The 18,786-nt window shown below is 40.4% G+C and overlaps 3 protein-coding genes across 3 annotated transcripts; 2 read left to right on the forward strand and 1 right to left on the reverse strand.

The window, feature by feature from the left end:
• Positions 1-952: 952 nt before the first annotated feature.
• On the forward strand, positions 953-3,958 carry snrpf (small nuclear ribonucleoprotein polypeptide F). The gene is made up of 4 exons (XM_085251536.1): positions 953-1,089; positions 1,706-1,831; positions 3,532-3,596; positions 3,743-3,958. The coding sequence occupies exons 1-4, from the start codon at positions 1,087-1,089 to the stop codon at positions 3,807-3,809; spliced, it is 261 nt and encodes an 86-aa protein (XP_085107662.1). The 5' UTR covers positions 953-1,086; the 3' UTR covers positions 3,810-3,958.
• Positions 3,959-4,094: 136 nt separating this feature from the next.
• On the forward strand, positions 4,095-9,691 carry LOC146555508 (putative imidazolonepropionase). Its single transcript, XM_085250901.1, has 9 exons — positions 4,095-4,285; positions 5,546-5,652; positions 6,000-6,064; positions 6,147-6,424; positions 6,495-6,720; positions 7,343-7,467; positions 7,590-7,683; positions 7,996-8,156; positions 8,581-9,691. Exons 1-9 carry the CDS (start codon positions 4,149-4,151, stop codon positions 8,684-8,686), a joined length of 1,299 nt encoding a protein of 432 aa, XP_085107027.1. The 5' UTR covers positions 4,095-4,148; the 3' UTR covers positions 8,687-9,691.
• Positions 9,685-17,910, reverse strand: LOC146555509 (tetraspanin-9). Its single transcript, XM_085250902.1, has 9 exons — positions 17,728-17,910; positions 13,283-13,324; positions 12,760-12,839; positions 12,471-12,662; positions 12,322-12,396; positions 12,122-12,223; positions 11,898-12,029; positions 10,819-10,902; positions 9,685-10,128 (listed from the first exon to the last, which is right to left on the reverse strand). Exons 3-9 carry the CDS (start codon positions 12,820-12,822, stop codon positions 10,057-10,059), a joined length of 720 nt encoding a protein of 239 aa, XP_085107028.1. The 5' UTR covers positions 12,823-12,839; positions 13,283-13,324; positions 17,728-17,910; the 3' UTR covers positions 9,685-10,056.
• Between the last annotated feature and the right edge of the window lie 876 nt (positions 17,911-18,786).

Raw genomic sequence — 18,786 nt, forward strand, 5'->3', positions numbered from 1 at the left:
TTTTAACATATTTTGCTAGTAATTTTTGGATTTCTAGCCATTTTCATTCTCTCTCTGCCACATATTTCCTTCATGCTATAAAACACACACAAACTGACTGACGGGTCGGTTAATTACACAGAGGGCGGCTAATAGGCTAAAATGATGTAAGGACACAAGTATTTCAAATATGCAAATAAAGCTCTGCTGCAATTTCAGAGGAATTTCTGGACAATCACAGCCTCTAACAGCAGGAAGTCAGGTGTTAGTTTCATTCATCGCATCAGGTTTGAACTTGTCAGATACTTCAGAAACTGTTCAACGCTTCAGCGCAGAAAAAATGTGAGCGCGTCAGACTGTTTTTGCCTGGAGTGAAATTGCTGCTCAGACTTACAGCCGGCTGACTCGGTTATTACAGTTATTTAACTTTTCACCCCCAAAGAGGCCACAGGGTTCAACTAGTGAGCAGTTTGTGAGTGAGGGGCATGTCAAAGTGACATAAGTAGAGCAGGTGTTGCACCTACAGGATATGTCATTATCCATCTGCCTTCAGTTCAGCTGAGGGCAGGTGGAGGCACCGACAGTGATGCTTTTATTTGCTTTGAACAGTAATCAGATCACAATTTAACTTTTAAGTATATTATCATGAGGCAAAATAACTTTAGTTGTCATTTTTATGTGTGTTTGGGATCATTGTCATGTTGGAACACTGAGTTATGTTTAATTTTCAATCATTTAGTTGTTAATTTGAACTGAGTTGATTTTTTAAATTGTGCGCTGTCCCTTGCTTTGATGGTTGACCACAGTTTGTTTTTCTCATGTTTCTCATGGTCTTAAATGTTTCTGTTCTGCTCATGATAACCAATAAAATAAATAAATAAATAAATAAATAAATAAATAAATAAATAAATAATACGGTTTGGGTGTGGTGAGACCTCTGACCGCTAGGTCGCGGTGTGTAAAAACACGCAGACTCCTCAGGAAGCAAAGTGCAGGACTTCCGGTCGGCGGCAAAGCGTGTGCTGCTGTTAAGTGCAACGTTATTGTGACGAAAGGATACCAAACGTATACCTTAAAACGCACAGTGCTTATTTACTTTGAGCTAAAATGGTGAGTAAAGCTCGGAAAACTTTACATTTTAGCTTCACCGGATGTTTTGGGGGATTTTTTACTCAGAAGGGCGCGGGAATAGCGACTAGCCTGTTAGCTGGTTAGCATAAGCGAGGCTAGCGTCTCATTCATAACTGTAGAGATAATGAATGAATCCTCACACGGAAAGCAGCCTCACTTTTTATGTTTATCTACGGAAACATAATTAGGCTGGTTTCAATGCTTCCTGTTTATTGGCTGTTTGTTTATTGGCGATTTTCTTCCTGCTTGAATCTGTGGAGAGTGTCGCACCAAACTTCATTCAGAAAACGTCTAATTTAACTGCCACACAAATATTTTGAAGCTAAATACTTATAATAACTTGATAATTATAAAATTCACGGTTTATTTTTTAATCGTCTTTGTCTTTGGAAAACTGTGCAAACTGAAAGGAAACGTGCAAGATCTCTTTTTAGAGACCTGATACCTATTATAAGATCACAGATCAGAATAAGTCACTGCATATGGTTTTGATTTGACATGTACGGGTATTACGATGCTAAATTGTAGCTGTTTGTTTCATTGGTGTCTGAATTTGATGTGTGTGTATTTATCTCTGATTGGTCTGCTTCTCCAGAGTTTACCTCTGAACCCGAAGCCCTTCCTGAACGGCCTGACAGGAAAACCAGTGATGGTGAAGCTGAAGTGGGGCATGGAATATAAGGGCTACCTCGTGTCTGTGGACGGGTACATGAATATGCAGGTGTGGATCATTTGCCTTGTTCAATTACCTAAAATTTGTTCTACGGTCAAATTATGCATTGTTTATAGACTAGGTATTACGGTAAGAGAAACTGAGACTCGATTTCAAAATAAAAGCAGTTTTCAGCTAATGTGATTTTTAACATTGACAAGCTCATTTAGTTTGGCATTAATGCAGCTGCTGTAGCATGAAAGGTGACTTGGATTTATTTTTCTAAACTTGGTGTTATTCTGTATCCAAGTAAAAACAACTGTTAGCCCAGAGTAATGTGTTACCTTTGCCTCCTCTGCTTCTTTGTCGCTGTGTTTGTAGCAGCAAACAAAGCTCTTCTCTTAGAAAGGTTGTTTTTACTGTTGCTTAATGCAACACAGAACTCCTCCAAGCTGTCAGTACACAGTTCCCCTGCATTACCCAGCAACAGAAAATTATTTTGTGGGCAGGGATAGCTCAGTAGATAGCATGGTCACCCCATGATCGGAAGGTCTGGGATTCGAATCCACTGAACGGCTACCCTGAGGTACCCTGAGCAAAGTACCTTCCCTACACACTGCTCCATGGGCGCCTGATTAGTGGCTGCCCACTGCTTCACTGAGTGAATGGGTTAAATACAGAGAAAGTAATTTCCCTGTGGGGATCAAGTATACATTATTATTATTATTATTATTATTATTATTATTATTATTAAAACTCGAGCAATGTGTTCATGGGGTCACACAAGAACCTGTAGTATTTTCCTGTTGAAGGATAAAATGACATCATTGCAAGGAAGCATCATTCCAGTGTTGGGCTGTACACCAGTGACCAGACAGTCACAGAAGAAGGGACCTGTGTTAACTCAACACTGTCCTCACTTGTAGTTCTAAACATACACCCTGATGAAAATACACACATATTAATATACTTAGGACAACATCAATAATCCAGCTCAGGGAAAACATCCTGATACTTGATAATTTGTGAAGTATGAACAGTTTCTACCCATTAAAAACTTCACATTTATAGAATTACACCACAGAATGGCATGCTAGGCTATGCTAAACTTAAAGTCAGAGTTTTCTGTATCACCAAAGTGGCTCTGTTTTTACCTGGTGAAATCGGGTAAAAACAGATTACATTTTTTTTATTCGTTTATTTAGCGCTTGTTTTAAGTATGAATTTGTGCAACTGTGGCGACTGATCATTGCCATTGTCACTAGTCAGTGCTGAATGTACAAGTCATTAAATCTAATTAAATTATATTTTAAGTCCAATGCTGGTGATTTGGTGTCCTAAATATTTATTCAACTATCTGCCACCAGATGGAGCTGCAGCAACAAGATTTTTGTAGAAAAATGCCATAACTTTGCTAGTCTGGGCCTGATCGTATTGTTAAGGCTCTTTTTAGTTATTTTGATATACAAGCAGTAGAAATGAGCTTTCTCCGAAGGATGGCTGGCTATTAGAGGCTCACAGTAGAGCCGCTACACCTCCACACTGAAAGGAGACAGTTGAGGAGGTCACCTCCTGTGTGAGGTGTTCTGGGTGGACACCCAGGAAGCACCGGAGAGATTTTATCTGTCAGCTGGCCTGGGAACACCTCAGTGTTTCCCTGGATGAGCTGGAGGAGGTGGCTGGGACGAGGGAGGTCTTGGCTTCTCTGCCCCACCAATTATCTTACCTGACCTTTGAACTTTGTTTTATTTTTTATTATTTTTTTACAGCTGGCAAACACAGAAGAGTATGTGGATGGAGCGTTGGCCGGACATCTCGGTGAGGTTCTCATCAGGTATGTGAATGACACTTTGTAACGCCACAGAGAGAAATCAGTGGGAGTCTGAACAGTTTGAAGTCGTCAGACTTGACTAACTTGTGTTAATAATTAAGTGACTGGTGAAAGGAAACGCTTTCTCATGCTGTGCTCGACCTCCACAGGTGCAATAATGTTTTGTACATCAGAGGTGTAGAAGAGGAGGAAGAGGACGGCGAGATGCGAGAGTGATGCCGGGCTGATGTGTGTTTGTGCTTTCACCGTGTGAAACAAATGAACGTTTGGGGTTATTTTTCAAGCAGCTTTGAATCTTTTTTTTTTCTACTGTATGTGAGACCAGTTTTATGTTGTGATACAGACACAATAAAGTGATTATTGTATCCTTTCTTAAAAAATACGTGTGTTTGTGTGTCGTCTGATTTTTTTTTGGGGGGGGGGGGGTGTACAGTAAGCCCCACCCCCCTCTGTGCACTTTAAACTCTGCTGTTTCTCTCTTGGGTAAATATTTGCCTGTTTCCTGAGTTGGCTTCAACACCCTCTCTCCTAAAGTTTGACTTCAGATGAGTCAAAATGTCCAGACCTTACAGACTGCTGGTTAAAAATGCCAAACAGCTAGTTTTGATCTGCAAAAACTCTGAGAAGTACCTGACCAAATATGGGATGCAAAATTTCTGCGTGATTGAAAATGGGAGCGTTGTAATAGGAAGGTAAGTTTGTCACAAATTCTGAATTTTATAGGCACATTCTCAGATCTCTAAGCTTTATAAAGGAGATGTCAAACATCTGGGTCGGGGGTCAAAAGTGACTACTGCTTCTGGTGTGAGGATTTAAACACAGTAGAAGAAGTCTATGCAAGGTTAGAAGCTTGTTAAAATCTCAAGATTTTTGAATTGTAAAGAAAGTGGGAATGTTTGGGTTCCAAAATCTATACATGTGCATGCTTTGTGCTCTACAAAAGCACATAAACTGACAGGAAACTGAATAAATGAGGAAAATTAGGACCTGCTGTTGAAGCTGCACTTTTCCCTTTGACACCTTTTGCTTTACACCATGTGATGGCAAAAGAAGGCTACAGGGATTATTGAGTAAAAGATTGGGTTTTGACTGTCAAATGTTTACTGTCCTGTTAAGTAAAATAAAGACAGTAGATTTTAAAGATGACTAAACTGGTGATAGGTTTTTATTGCACATGTAGCTGCACAAATGCAAAATTTTAAAGTCTCTTAAACGTTTGATTCAGAGCCTCTTCTACCATGTTCCCCTACAATTAGACAGGTTTGGTATTTTATTTATACACTACTTCTTATTGTTATTTTCTAATATATCTCTAATTCACAGACCAAGCTGCTTTAGTGACTGAAATGATGAGCATCCCCATGTAATGTTAAAGGCTTTAAAAAAAATGGTTCTATTTGTATTTATCATATCTCTACTGTCTATCACAGATGCTCTGAAATGTTCTAATGTAGCTTATTACTTTCAGTCATTTTAATGCAAAAGAGGTCATCCAAGACGCCACTGTAGATCTGTTAGCTATATTACAATGCCAAACATCAAAATATAGCAAAAAAAAAGTGAAAAACTACAATAGAATCAATGGTTCTGTTTAAAAAAACAGATCTGTTTTGGAGGTTGACAAATACATTGGGAAATGCTTGAAAATTACACAGGGCACATGAATAAATATGACAGGAGTCATAAATAACCTCTGTTGAAGGTTAAGAAGCTTTATTAGAGTCTCTCAGATTTCATCAGAAAGATGGAAAATATCTCATGTAGCTACAGAAGTGAGCAGAGCTTGTTAGGAGCTGTGCTGTGCTTTTGGGCACCAGTTTCAGGTTATTTGAAAAGTGATTTCTTAACCTGACGACCAATGATACACACTGGAGCGCCCCCTACAGGCTCTACAGACTCATGACATGTCAGAGAACAACGTCACTGGATGAATGTGTGCTTTTCCCTCACAGTGACGGGCTGATTAAAGCTGTAGGGCCTGCAGAAACCATCAGAGCTCAGTATGCAGAAGCTTTGTTTGACAAAGTGATCGATGCTGCAGGAATGTGCGTCCTGCCAGGTGAGCATTAGCTCTGTATCAGTTCTGTTGGCTTAAATATAAGCAGTCAGACGTGTGAATTGTTGAGAATTTCTTGCCTTAGTGTAATGTAAAAAAATACTTGATGTTCTAAAAAAAGACTCCCAGACATTTGTTTTGTTTGTTTTCTGTTTTCTCCCATTATCATCATCAAATTTACAGACTAAAGATGCTAAATTTAAATGATTTGTTTGATATCAAGCTTGTGAAAAATATGCAAAAAAACTAAGAAATCAGGAAGGAGCCGAAGTCCAAAGTACTTTTAATGTTTGACCTTTTACTTCTGCCTCTTCTCGCAGTGATTAACTGCTGCAAACTTCTTGTTTCAGGCTTGGTTGATGCTCACACTCATCCAGTCTGGGCTGGGGACCGGGTGCATGAATTTGCAATGAAGGTAAATTATTCTGCTTAATAACTTCACTTCGCTTCACTGAGCATCTGAACTGTTGATGACATGCTCGGCGCTCCATCTGCAGCTGGCAGGTGCCACCTATATGGACGTGCACCGAGCAGGTGGAGGCATCCACTTCACGGTGGAGCACACTCGAGCCGCCCCCGCCTCGGACCTCCTGGCGACCCTCCGCGGCAGGTTGATGCGGATGCAGCGAGCGGGCACCACCCTGGTGGAGTGTAAGAGCGGTTACGGCCTGGAGTTGCAGACCGAGCTGAAAATGCTGGAAGTGATCGAGGAGGCCCGGCGCTCCCTACCTATAAACATCTCTGCCACCTACTGCGGAGCTCACGCAGTGCCCAAGTAAGTATAACTATTTTTGCCTTATATTCCATATCTCCTCCTCCTCCTCCACGTCTTCCTCCTCCTTCAGAGGGAAAACAGTGGCAGAAGCTACAGAGGACATTCTGAGAGTTCAGCTGCCTCGGCTGAAGGAAAGGATGTCTGCTGGGACTCTCAGAGTCGACAACATCGACGTGTTTTGTGAGCAGGGAGTGTTTGACCTCAGCTCGAGCCGCTCCATCCTGCAGGCAGGCAAACAAATGGGCCTCAACATCAATTTCCATGGAGATGAGCTTCATCCCATGAACTCTGCTCAGGTATCTGCCGAAGCTTATGTAAGCTACAGCCTAAAGATGAATATTCACCTCTGAACCACATCATAACCTTCAGTTTCTGCTCACTGGATCAACAGTACTCATATTATTTTAGTTTACACCAACTCCAAAGAAAAATATCAGCTAGTTTCCACCTTTGTGATGAAAACTAGCATGCTTCATTACCATCTTTACTACCAGACCTACGCTCTTCTGCATCTGGATAGTCTCCAGATCCCCGTACAGATGGATTGAGAAAACAAATGTTCACAGAGTCATGTGAGTTTTGTGGCCTTATTAAACAGTTTCCATACACCCATATGTTTTTTTTCTAAGAACATATGGGTGTACAGAATATATGTTATTTCAGCTGCTGATAATCTTTGACTTTCAGAGTAATACAGTCTAACACATCCAAAAACATGGTCAGGAAGGCGAGGGAAATGTCACTATCGACAAAAAAAAAGACACTAAAGGCGCATAAAATATAATTGATGATCCGGGGCCAAATGCAGATGAGCTGCACGGAGACCTTTGGATATTTATCTGAAACCTAACAGTTTAATTGTTTATTAATAATCATCTGAGGTCCTGTCTTGTTAAACAGAGTGTGCATTTATTTCAGATGGGGGCGGAGCTTGGAGCCTTAGCCATCAGTCACCTGGAGGAGGTGACAGATGCAGGAATTGCTGCCATGGCCAAAGCAAAAACTGCCGCGGTCCTCCTGCCGACTACAGCTTACATTCTGCGGTACTGTAACACACACACACACACACACACACACACACACACACACACACACACACACACACACACACACACACACACACTTTAACCGAGAGTTTTCGAGTAATACATTTATTGATGTTTAGGTTGCCCCAGCCTCGGGCCAGAGACATGCTGGACGCCGGAGTGATCGTGGCCCTCGGCAGCGACTTCAACCCCAATGCCTACTGCTGCTCTATGGTGAGTGCAGGATGTCTGACTCCTCCTTTGTCTCTGTCACAGCCACACGCTGTATATAAAAGATGGATGTAAGTACTGTGACATTACCCATGAAGCCTAAACATTACGTTTCCGTTTTTCCTTAAGCAAGAATGATAAGTTATTAGCTTCCACTGAGGTGCAAACTGCTGCTGTAGGCATGTAAAGTTGGACATTTTAACATGGAAGTCTGGAGGGGTTGATTCACTTCAAGAGTCTGCCTCAAGTGGCCAATAGAGGAACTGCAGGCTCCCCTCTGCTTACATCCCCCTCTGTTCTTTTTCTCTCCCTCAGCCGATAGTGATGCATCTGGCCTGTGTTAACATGAGGATGTCCATGCCAGAGGCTTTGGCCGCCGCCACCATCAACGCGGCCTACGCCCTCGGGCGCTCCCACACACATGGATCGCTGGAGGTCAACAAGCACGGAGACCTGCTGCTCCTCAACGCCACACGGTAAGCCCACCCACAGCAGAGAACACTTCAAAGACCAATTTCATGTTTTTATGGAGCTTAAAAAAGTTAAGGTAAAATTTAAAGAAACAGCTGTGTGTTTCTATTGTGGAAATAGTGCAATTATTTACTCTGTGTGTTGCACTCAGTCACTCACTGCTTGCAGTTTAGTGCTGCCTTTAACTGTAATGTTGTATTAATGCATGGTTTCATAATTTGAACCATTATTTTACCAGGTAGCTTTATTAATTGTGCAGTTTTAGTGATTCCTAATCAGAGGCAGAAACTTTGGTGTGCAGATGTTTAGATTTGGTGTTTTTCTGATACTTCTGACCTCTTCCTACATTGAAAATCTAATATTGTATCAGCTTTACATTAGAAATAAGAAATAAAAATAACAGAGGCTGTCCTCTGTGTCGTTCTGCAGGTGGGAGCACCTGATTTACCAGCTGGGAGGACATCAGGAGCTCATCCGGTATGTCATCATCAAAGGGGACGTCGTCTATGATAACAACAAAATCCTGGACTTGTAACTGTGGAACTAGATTAACAGAGTGAAGTAAAACTATCTAAAAATTTAAATGTGTGCTTAAGGAGCTAACTAAAATAAAGTTTTAGTCTCTTATGTCAGTGTGGTCACACCTGTCAGCCCAATAAGCACTGGGAGGCTTCGGTCCAGATGTTTATCTATGTTCATGTAGTGCTCTGTCCAAGCATGAAGCCATGTCATATCAAACAGCTCTCTCCTTTTATCAGTCACAGTCCCTACATTTAAAATCCTTCCACTCCTACCTCTCCTTCTCTCACTGCCTCCTAATATGCCGTCCCCCTCTCTTCTTCCTTTGTCATCAGACGATTGTGGGCGATCGTGGCTCAAGAGTTGGGAGTTCGCCTTGTACGGTAATCGGAAGATTGCCGGTTCGAGCCCGGCTTGGACAGTCTCAGTTGTTGTGTCCTTGGGCAAGTCACTTCACCCGTTGCCTACTGGTGGTGGTCAGAGGGCCCGGTGGCGCCAGTGTCCGGCAGCCTCGCCTCTGTCAGTGTGCCCCAGGGTGGCTGTGGCTATAATGTAGCTTGCCATCACCAGTGTGTGAATGGGTGGATGACTGGATGTGTAAAGCGCTATACAAATACAGGCCATTTACCATTTCAGACAACAGTAGTATTTTCGCCCTTTAGACCAACAGTGCCATCGGTCTGGGTCTGTTAACAGAGGCCTCAAACAATCTGAAATCTCATGTTAATAACCATTGTTTAGTCTTGATTTATTTTTTAAATCAAAGTCACAGAGAGCCACTGAAAGTGGGCAAAGGTTCATGACCTAGATCAGATCACTGCTGTTAGAAAAGCTGAGTCAGGAGAGAGAGAGCTTTCCCTCTCAGGTGATCAATCAGTTCACTGAATTACCTGATCTGACCTCTGTGAAGCCTGCAGAGGCATGAAACTCTCTCTGCTTTTATCAGAGGATTGCAGCAACAAAAGAAAATCTCAGTAATCATCACCTGGAACAAAAAAATCTCTTCAAACCGCATTTCTGTAGAGTGCTCTTTATCTTTATTGAACATGTTAGTACACAACGCTCGCCTTATCTAAGCATTTTTCTCACACGCGTGGCTTTCAACGACTTGATAATTCATTCCCAGTCTTTTCTGTTCTGATTTTTCTCGTGTTATTACTTTACATTAAAAAAACACAATATATTGTGATTTTTATAAAAGCTAACTATAAAAAAACAAAAAAAACCCTAATTTAAATGCTATTCACAACAATAAATGGGTGCAGAGATGGAAAAAAGATATACGGTTGTAGTGGTACACATAAAAACTGGCTTTTTAAAAACTCCAACGATGATATATTTTATGTACCCAAAGCTCAGCTGTGTGAAACACCTCCATTAATCCCCTCAGGCTTCGTACTTCTTCCCTGCCCGGTGGATCTGCTGGTAAAGTGTCATGGAGAAAGCCATGCCGAGCAGCTGGAAACAGAAAAACACTAAAGTTAATAAAGAGCTGTGTTATGAGGCAGGATTTAGTGCTTAGCGAGTTAACTTTAGAAGGTGGTTCCCTTCTTAACCAGCATAACCAGCCCTAAACCGTTTCTGGAGTCTGATAAGAGATCTACATGATCAAATCAAGGCTTTTTGGCCGATCAGTTCCCTGGAAAATTGTATCACAATTCCTGGAAGATAATAAGATGGTCTCTAGGGTTATGGGACAGTCTGAAGTTTTTGTTTTTCCTCTCATGAGTAAGAAAATAGATCCCCAGGGGAAGTTTATTTCCTGTTGTTCTTTGAGCGTTAATATACTGAAACCGCCCTAAACTTTTGCCTCGTTTTACTCTTGTCAATACAGCCCATGAAGACTTGCTGTAATGTGCCATATTAACACTCAGCAGCAACCTGCCAACCCCAGTAGCCTTAGACAGAACCTCCAGGTAGCCTGGGGTGGTATCTCACAGCTGTTAGGGAAAGGGTCCCTAACAAAGTCTTTAAAGGCACATGGCCTTAATTGGCAGTAAAATGTCTTAAATGAATTTTCATTTAGTTTTTTGTGAATCTGTAACCCTGAGAAAGTTAAGGAAACTACATCCTGGATATGTTGAACTTGCTTCACTGCACAGACCCTGTGAGTATTTAAAGTCTGGATGTGAATAAAGTGCTGCTCACCTGTATGACCAACACACACATCGCAATAGTCCCCAGAAGGTGCTTGTTGTCGTCCAGCCACTCCTCAACCTTCTCATAACAGCCCTGAAAAGACGAAGGAAACCAGATCATCAGGAGACATCTGGTCACAAAAACGTTTTACACTGAGTTCACTCTTTTCTCCTTTTGTTCATGGTTACTAACATCTGTTGTTGTTTCTGACACATTCAAACACAACCTAATGCTTCTTTAAATTCAAATAAAACAAAAACAGTTTGGGATTAAGTTCGAGGTAAAGAAATAACAGGAAAACAGGAAAAGAACTGTAACACCAACTCATTAACTATATGAGTCGTGGTTGTGCAGCTCACTTTAAACCAGAGACCTCTTTTTAATCGTTTGAGCCAATAGGATCACAGTAACTGTGCCATGTTCATGTCACTTCAACCAATCAGAAGTTGCAAGGGCAAAACCCACGTGGGCCCAAATTTACTGCATGTGGCCTCTGTCCAGTCACGTGTCTGTAGGTGGGTCTAAAATGGAAGTTGTTGAACGTGGCTCTGATGCAGCTAGTTAGGCGTGGTAACTGCTGATAATCACGTGCTACCGGCAAAAATCGGGACAGTAAGTCAATTTGTGTCTTGGTGCATTTGCGCCGCTATGTGTTTTTGTGGTCTTCTTTTGCGGCTCATTCAGTGAATTTTGGTCAAAGTGTGGTGAAACTTGGTGTTTGGAATTGGTGATAGCTTCAGCCTTTCTTTAGCCGGTTACATGAAGTCTAAAGAATTTCTGGTGCGGTTTTGTTTGTTTAACGGACTTGTGTGCATTTACGTAACTGCTTGTTTAATCATGGTTTGTTTTCGTTGTGTTTGGTGGTTGTAGAAATGGTTTATATGAGATTTTAACTGAGATTCAGAGGTTTCTGTGGATACCACACATGTCGGGATTTATGTTTCTGACCCTGTGTTATAACCGATTAAATGTGATCTCCTCCTTTTTGCCCCCGGTATCGGGGGCGTGGGGCTTAAGTGGTTAAATTTATTGGGCCTTGTTGACAACAGAAGGAATAAAACAATCAGCAGATTGATAACTTCACCGACCCGTGTCCAGAACACATTGGAGGTGTTGCGTCCACAGTCCGGGTAAACCTGCTGGCAGCAGCGGTCAGGAACCACGTCATCATGGAACGCCGTGTGCCAGTCGCGGTGGTTCGTCACGCCGCAGCACTTCCACTAGTAAACAAGCAGGAAGGGAGGAAATGACAGTGCATCATTCACTCAACAAGCAGCTGGATTAAAGAGTTGCCTTTAATGCATCTGCTCACCTCTCCCTGTATCGTGTTCCAAGCATCCCTCAGGCCGGCGTTGTTGTCCGTGTTGTACAGCACCAGCCCTTCTTTCAGGTCCTGACGGGCATTTTCACTCACCTGTTCACACAGAACCAGAGAGGTGGATCATGGGATATGAAGGCACACTCATCTGCAGCCTGGGAGTGAGCATGATTGCTAGCGTTTTACAGTCTTACCTTGTCGGTGTAGACAAAGAACAGGATGAGGAGGATAAGTTCAGCCAATAGGATGATCAGGAGAACGATGAAGAACTGAATAAAAGAAGAAAAGTGTCAACATAAGATGAACAAAAGTTCATTTATACTAAATACGGTAATACACTCACACTCAGCAGGAGGCACTTGTTCTCCTTGATGGCACCCAGGCAGCCCAGGAAACCCGTCACCATGACTACGGTGCCGAGGGTGATGATGAGGTTGGCAGCGGAGAGCGAGGGGAAGGAGGGAGAGAGAGTGGCGAAGCTGCCCTGAGAAACCGAGAGCCATACGCCGACACCCAGCAATCCACAGCCTCCCAGCTGAAACACACAGGAAACTCAGACACTTCCTGCTGATTCGGTGACGATAAATTGCTTTAATCTCTTACTGCCGAGTCGGTGTGTGTGGAAAAATTACCCAGAAGAGCAGGTTAAAGAGGAAGAGCATGTACTTCACACAGCAGATGCAGCCGCGAGCCATGACTGAACCAACGGGCACTGAATAAATAAATAAATAAAGATTTTTTAATGGCAGATTTATATTAACAGTCTAAAAAAAAAGTTACTAAAGCTTTGAAATAAACTGATCTCAAGAATACTACCCAAATTCCCCTTTAGGGCACCACTGTTCCCACTGTGCGCTGATAAAGTTTCTTAAATTATTTTGGTCTGTGCAAAGATACAACCACCAGTATTTACTTAATTTAGGTCTAAAATGAACTTTTATTACGTAGAGCTGCACCTACATCATAGTCAGTGGCAATGTTTTGAATTTTTAAGGGAACAAAACATGATTCGCTTGTTGTGTGTTGCTTGTTTGCACAGAAAAGCCACAAGTCACAGTCTGCTTTGATGCACATTATGCAACACTGACTGTAAACAGTTTCCTCTGCAGGGACTCAAAGTACAACCACAACACAGCAAAGAGGAGATGAACTCACCACTTGAACAAGCAGGAGAACGCAGAAGCTCTAGTGGTTTACCTGTGACACACAAACGTACACGAGCATTAACACGGCGCCTACAGGTGTAAACAAGTTTTTAATACCACTTTAACTGATACTGAACTTACCACACAAACAAACTGTTGTCACTTTAAAATGAAGGGTATGGTAAAAAAAACAAAAACAAATAAACAAGTATGTGGTTGACTTTAGGAACATTTTTAAACGTGTTTTGTTTGGTAGCATCTAACCTGACAGCTCCACACATCCTTCACCTGTCCAAAGTGTGGGAGTGGTGAATTTGTCCTCTGCTTTTGTTATTTAAATAAAAACTTCAAGACGAGAAGGTCACATAAATAACAAAAACGACTGAACACTCAAAAATCCCAACTATGGCTCGCTTCTAAAACTTTATTTATACATAAGCTTATATTCCTGTTCTTACCGTTTTAGAAATATTCAAAACAGCCTGAAACTGTTTTAGTCAAACTATAAATGACAAACTGAGCAATTCAAAATTAATGATCCATATTAAATTTAGAGGCAGTGTAAATTTAAATTTAATGGAACTTTTCATGAGGTCCATTCATAAAAAGTGTAATAGATTTTACTCTTACTTGTAAAATTGTATTTGAGATATTGTAAATGTTTTTAAGCACGTGCATTTACCCTGTAAACTGTAAAAAGTTCAGTAAGACGTAAGTGTGGTTAACAGATAACTGACTAATAATACAACTTCTCCAAGTCCAAGTACTTTCCACATTATGTTTTAGGTGGTGTCTTTCTCGGTCTCCCCACCACCAAAAGTTAAAAATAGAAAACTGGAAAGACATTACTCACAGGAAATGAATTCATTTAAGGACCAGCAGACACAGACTGCACACCGTATTGATATCATCAGTAATGTTGGTAAACAGAATTTAGCCTCCAAGTACAGACCCTAGTTTTTTGGAAGCATTTTACATTATTGAACCTTTTATGAAGACAAACTTGTCTTTTTAACAATGCATCTCCTTCAATTGTAAATGTAATTTGTTAGAATTGTGCATTTTTAGAAAAGTTTACTAAGCCAAATGTGAGGAAAAGAGAAAAGAGATGGATTGTTTTTGTATTTGTATTTACAGCACAGAACAAAATATCCACATTAAAAAAAATAATAATTATAGCAAAATAATAATTTTACCTTGAATATACTTTTAAATATATATAGAATTGTTAAAAGCCTAAACTGAATTTTGAATTAATAACTAACTACACATGGCTATTGATTATTTCATTAATTCATTTATAAACATGTTAACTTTACAAATATCCCAATATCCAGGTAAACCTTTAAAAATGTGTATTTTGTCTGAACAATAGGGCTGCCACAAACAATTATTTTGATAGTTGACTAGTCACCGATTATTTTTGCGATTAGTCGACTAATCAGATCATGCGTCCACTGGACGTAAAACGTACAGCTTATTGCACCAGCAGCATCTGCTCTTATATAACTATCATTAGCTTACAGCTTTAAGTGTTTAAGGTATGTGCTAACTAAAAATGAAGACAAGATGATAGTTTATTAAATTTTAATGAAATTTGCAGATTGCCGTCTGCTCCTTGCTATCTAAAATATAACAGGACACCGGAGTATATTCTCGACCATCTCACACTTCTGATAATCAGTTGTCTGCTTGACGTTTATTCAGCTGTGTAAAAACTATAACTTTAATCTCAGCCAACATCTCAGGAACAAATAAAGTACTGAAAAAAGCCAAACAATAACATTTTTAAGTTATCTAAGTGACTAAGTGAGTAGCGAGAGACGGCGGTGGGTTTGAAAACAATTTTCCGGGAGTCCGGTGTTCTCACGGGTTCTGAGCCTTGCCCCCGGCTAGCTATCGAGCTAGTGGGTAACAGACGTCTCAGAAAACGTCAGAGCACTTTTGAAAGTATGTGGTGTCTTGATAAACTGAGCAGATATTTGAGGTTTACACAGCTACATTCTTGCCTGAAAATATGTTAAACGTTTATTTTGTGACCCAGAAAGAATAATAAGAGTAACATTAAAATTAACTAGCTGCCACCATTGTTGGAAACTGAGCAGGGCCGCGCTATGAATTCTGGGATAGGCTGGGCCACGAAGTATACACCCGACCCATCCTTCAAATCTGGGGAAATGAAGGGCGCATTTGTCGGAGTCTTCGAATTTGGACAGTCTTCGTCGTGTTGCTGTAACGTAATCGGCCTACAAATGCGGGCAGGAGGATGCGGTTCCTGAATTTGGACACAGCTACGATACTGAACGCTGCTTCTTCTTCTTCGGGATTTAATGGCAGCTGGCATCCTTCTACATGCAGTGCTGCCATCTTCTGTTTCAATCCGTTATTACACTCTTAAATCCTACTACTTATTCCTGCGTCTTTTGGGATCTTACAAAGCTTCAAACGACGTGTCGACTATTAGTCGTCGACGATTTTGATAGTCGACGTAAACGTGACCAGTCAACTAATCATGGCAGCCCTACTGAACAACAACACAAACTCATATTTTCTGTCAAGTATTTATTATTATTATTATTTTATATATAAACATTTTTGACAAAAATTTGATTTTTTTAACAGTTGTTTTTTAAATGTGGTCAAAGCATGTGACAATTATGGGAATAAAATATGACAAAGAATCTAAACAAACTGAAATAGTAGTACAATTTTAAATTTAATTAATCACTTTTGTGCGTGTGTGTTTCTCTACTACAACATTTAACGTCATACACACTGTAGTAACACAGTAGCAAAACAATAACAAAAACCTATCAACCAGAGACAATAACTTTCTGTTATTTTAAAATGACTAATAAGTAAGTAAAGTAAGCAGTCATGGTAGTCTAAGGAGCGTGGAAAGAAAGCGACAGGACTTTAAGTTTCCTGAAGATGTTTCACTTCTCATCCGAGAAGTTCTAAGACCAAATGGTGGAGAGTCCCAGGTATGTTCTTTTCTTTTCAAGAACAAATATCACAAAGTGCTTTACAATACAAAATAAGACACAACAATTAAATATTTCAAACAACATTCAGCATTTAGATGTTAATCATTTCAACGATTTTTCTGCATTGTGTTTTAATATCCACAAAAATTTAGAGACTTTTAAGATAAAAAGGAAAGATGGGTAGAAGAACAAAGACACAATATCAGTGACTTGCTGAACATGGAAAGTAGAATGCCAGAGCCCATTATTTTTTCCCAATTATGTTAACAAGATATTACGATGTGGCTGAATGCCATTATTAAAATATAACATTTAAAAAACATTTACTCTGAGCAATTCCTTAATATTTCTTACATTATTATTAATTTGTAACAGGATAACTACATCTATGCTGAGAGTCATACTCTCAGATAAATAATATGTTCACTATAGTGAGCCTGCAACAAACTAATGGTACTGTCTCACACAGTTCAAATTCATTCAGCAGTGGTTAACACTGTAACACAGTTTTCTGTTTGTTAGCAAGATTAAATCAAAAAGTTATTTTTTATTGATTTATTTTTGAACACAGGTAAGACTTGAATCAGCTTACAAGTGATTAACTTTTGGAGTTGATCCAGATCTGGATAGAGGTCTTTTTATCATCAGTATTGGTGTCAAACACTCACCTCTTGTACTGTGACCTCACTAAAGGTAGCATGAGCACATTTTTAACTTTGCTTAGTTTAACAAATGCCATTAATTAATAATTAATTGATGGCATTTTTAATTAATGTCATTAAAAAAGCATTTGCCTACACTCCATCAGGGGAGACAAGGTTCACTTTCCCATAACCCATCATACAACTGGAAGTCTTTTTGCAACCAGAGAAGTCGCCCCCTTCTGGCCTTTGAAAATAATGACATCTTCCATCTTTTATATACAGTCCACACAATCACATTTTGAATGGGGCTTTCAGACGTGGGCACTACAAAAGTACGTAATTAAATACATTTTTAAGCTTCACAATTATATTAAATCAGAATTTTTTCATGCCCTCTGGCTCACATCATCACAAACTATCGCAAAACATCGCCCAACGATACAGCAGTTTCCAAATTTAAAAACTAGTGCGTGCAATAAATCTCTGCCTCGACGTGGTTTGACTGAGAAAAGCCATTTTGTTTTTGTTTTTTTAGACATATAGTGGGATCCTCGTCCCGTGGTGACGTCATCACCCAAACTTCAGTTTGCGGTCAACAGTTTGCGCTTTTTTAAAAAAAGAGAGGGGGGTGGGTAAGCGTAACTGTACCGGTGTTATTTTTAAATTCACCAACTTTATACTTTAGCGATAAGAAAAAATGCTAATGTCTGCCTACACGAAGCTAGCCCACTTCGCCGCGGCTCAGGCCGTGATTCTTTCCATGTCCATGTCGGGTAAAAGAAGAGGAGGAGGATGAGGACAAAAATGGGGGATCACTTTCTTACCGCAGTCAATGAAATTGCGCTCATCTCCCCGCTAACTTCTGGAGGTCCGCATGGTGCTCTGCCTCACAGCATCAGCGGCTTTTAACGTACAAATCCCGCAGTTGGAAGCTACGAAGTCCGCTCGGAAGTTTCCTCTATGGCTGGAGGAGGAGGAGGACGTTTTCTAGGGAGAAAGGCGGAGCACAGAACTGGAGGACTGGAGGCGTGACTTTCGGGGGAAGGGAAGACAGTGAGCCGGTCAAAGACCCCGGCTGGATAAATATGAGTATTAGAATAGTTCACATAGTTTCCTATCGTGGCTCAATCCTCCGATTTTATCGACACAGTTGAAGCCCAAAAGAGCAATGATGACAGTTTTGTTTCACCTAGCGGTCAACAGCGGTACTGCAACATCTAACAGCAAACAAGAGTATGAACGACCAGATATCAATTTATTTCAAAAAAATATTTCCATACTGATTAACACTATTTAATAATGCAAGACGTTTATACTGAGTTAAGTTATACATACAGTTTTAATTTTTTTTTTATATAAGTATGTATATAGCTACATAGGGTTTTGGACATGACTCACTCGTTGTTATTTCGCCTCTGTACACCACCACAATGGAATTTAAATGTTCATCAAACGCATCACAGTGAGACTGAAGTGCAAACATTCATCTTTAATTCAAAGGGTTTAACAGAAATATTGCACAGTCCCACATTTTCAAAAACATTTAAAAATATCTAATTTCTTTGCCCTGAGAAAGTCTTGGGTTGCTTTTGTAGTATGCTTTTGGTCTTTAATCATTTTCACTGTGAGGCACTGTCTAATCAGTTTAGCCCTGTACACTCGTATCAACAAACACACCATCAAAACATGACGGATAATAATAATGAAGAAATTCGCACAGATTTTTAAAAAGTGTATTTTTTCTAACAGCCAAATGGAGGTGACTCCTCTGGCTGCAGAGACACTTCCTGCGATCAGCTGTCCTCACTCTGTGACATCAGTAACACTTCCTTGCTCATAGGGGGTTGCCTGATTGCTGGAGTTTTAACTGCATTATTTTAAGC

The sequence above is a fragment of the Mchenga conophoros genome, linkage group LG17, assembly GCF_057382185.1.
Source record: "Mchenga conophoros isolate Kocher_MC1m ecotype Shallow Benthic linkage group LG17, M_conophoros_male_GT1.1, whole genome shotgun sequence".
Classification (NCBI taxonomy): Eukaryota; Metazoa; Chordata; class Actinopteri; order Cichliformes; family Cichlidae; genus Mchenga; species Mchenga conophoros.

Bases quoted from the DNA above. Each gene is read 5' to 3' on its own strand.
- snrpf (XM_085251536.1), top strand. The intron at 1,832-3,531 runs GTGTGGATCATT...ATTTTTTTACAG, and splicing joins ACGGGTACATGAATATGCAG to CTGGCAAACACAGAAGAGTA. The intron at 3,597-3,742 runs GTATGTGAATGA...CGACCTCCACAG, and splicing joins CTCGGTGAGGTTCTCATCAG to GTGCAATAATGTTTTGTACA.
- LOC146555508 (XM_085250901.1), top strand. From the start codon at position 4,149: ATGTCCAGACCTTACAGACTGCTGGTTAAAAATGCCAAACAGCTAGTT. The intron at 6,425-6,494 runs GTAAGTATAACT...CTCCTCCTTCAG, and splicing joins GGAGCTCACGCAGTGCCCAA to AGGGAAAACAGTGGCAGAAG. The intron at 8,157-8,580 runs GTAAGCCCACCC...GTCGTTCTGCAG, and splicing joins CTGCTCCTCAACGCCACACG to GTGGGAGCACCTGATTTACC.
- LOC146555509 (XM_085250902.1), bottom strand. From the start codon at position 12,822: ATGGCTCGCGGCTGCATCTGCTGTGTGAAGTACATGCTCTTCCTCTTT. The intron at 12,663-12,759 runs GTAATTTTTCCA...TGTGTGTTTCAG, and splicing joins TCTTTAACCTGCTCTTCTGG to CTGGGAGGCTGTGGATTGCT. The intron at 10,903-11,897 runs GTCGGTGAAGTT...TCGTCTTTTCAG, and splicing joins CCAATGTGTTCTGGACACGG to GGCTGTTATGAGAAGGTTGA.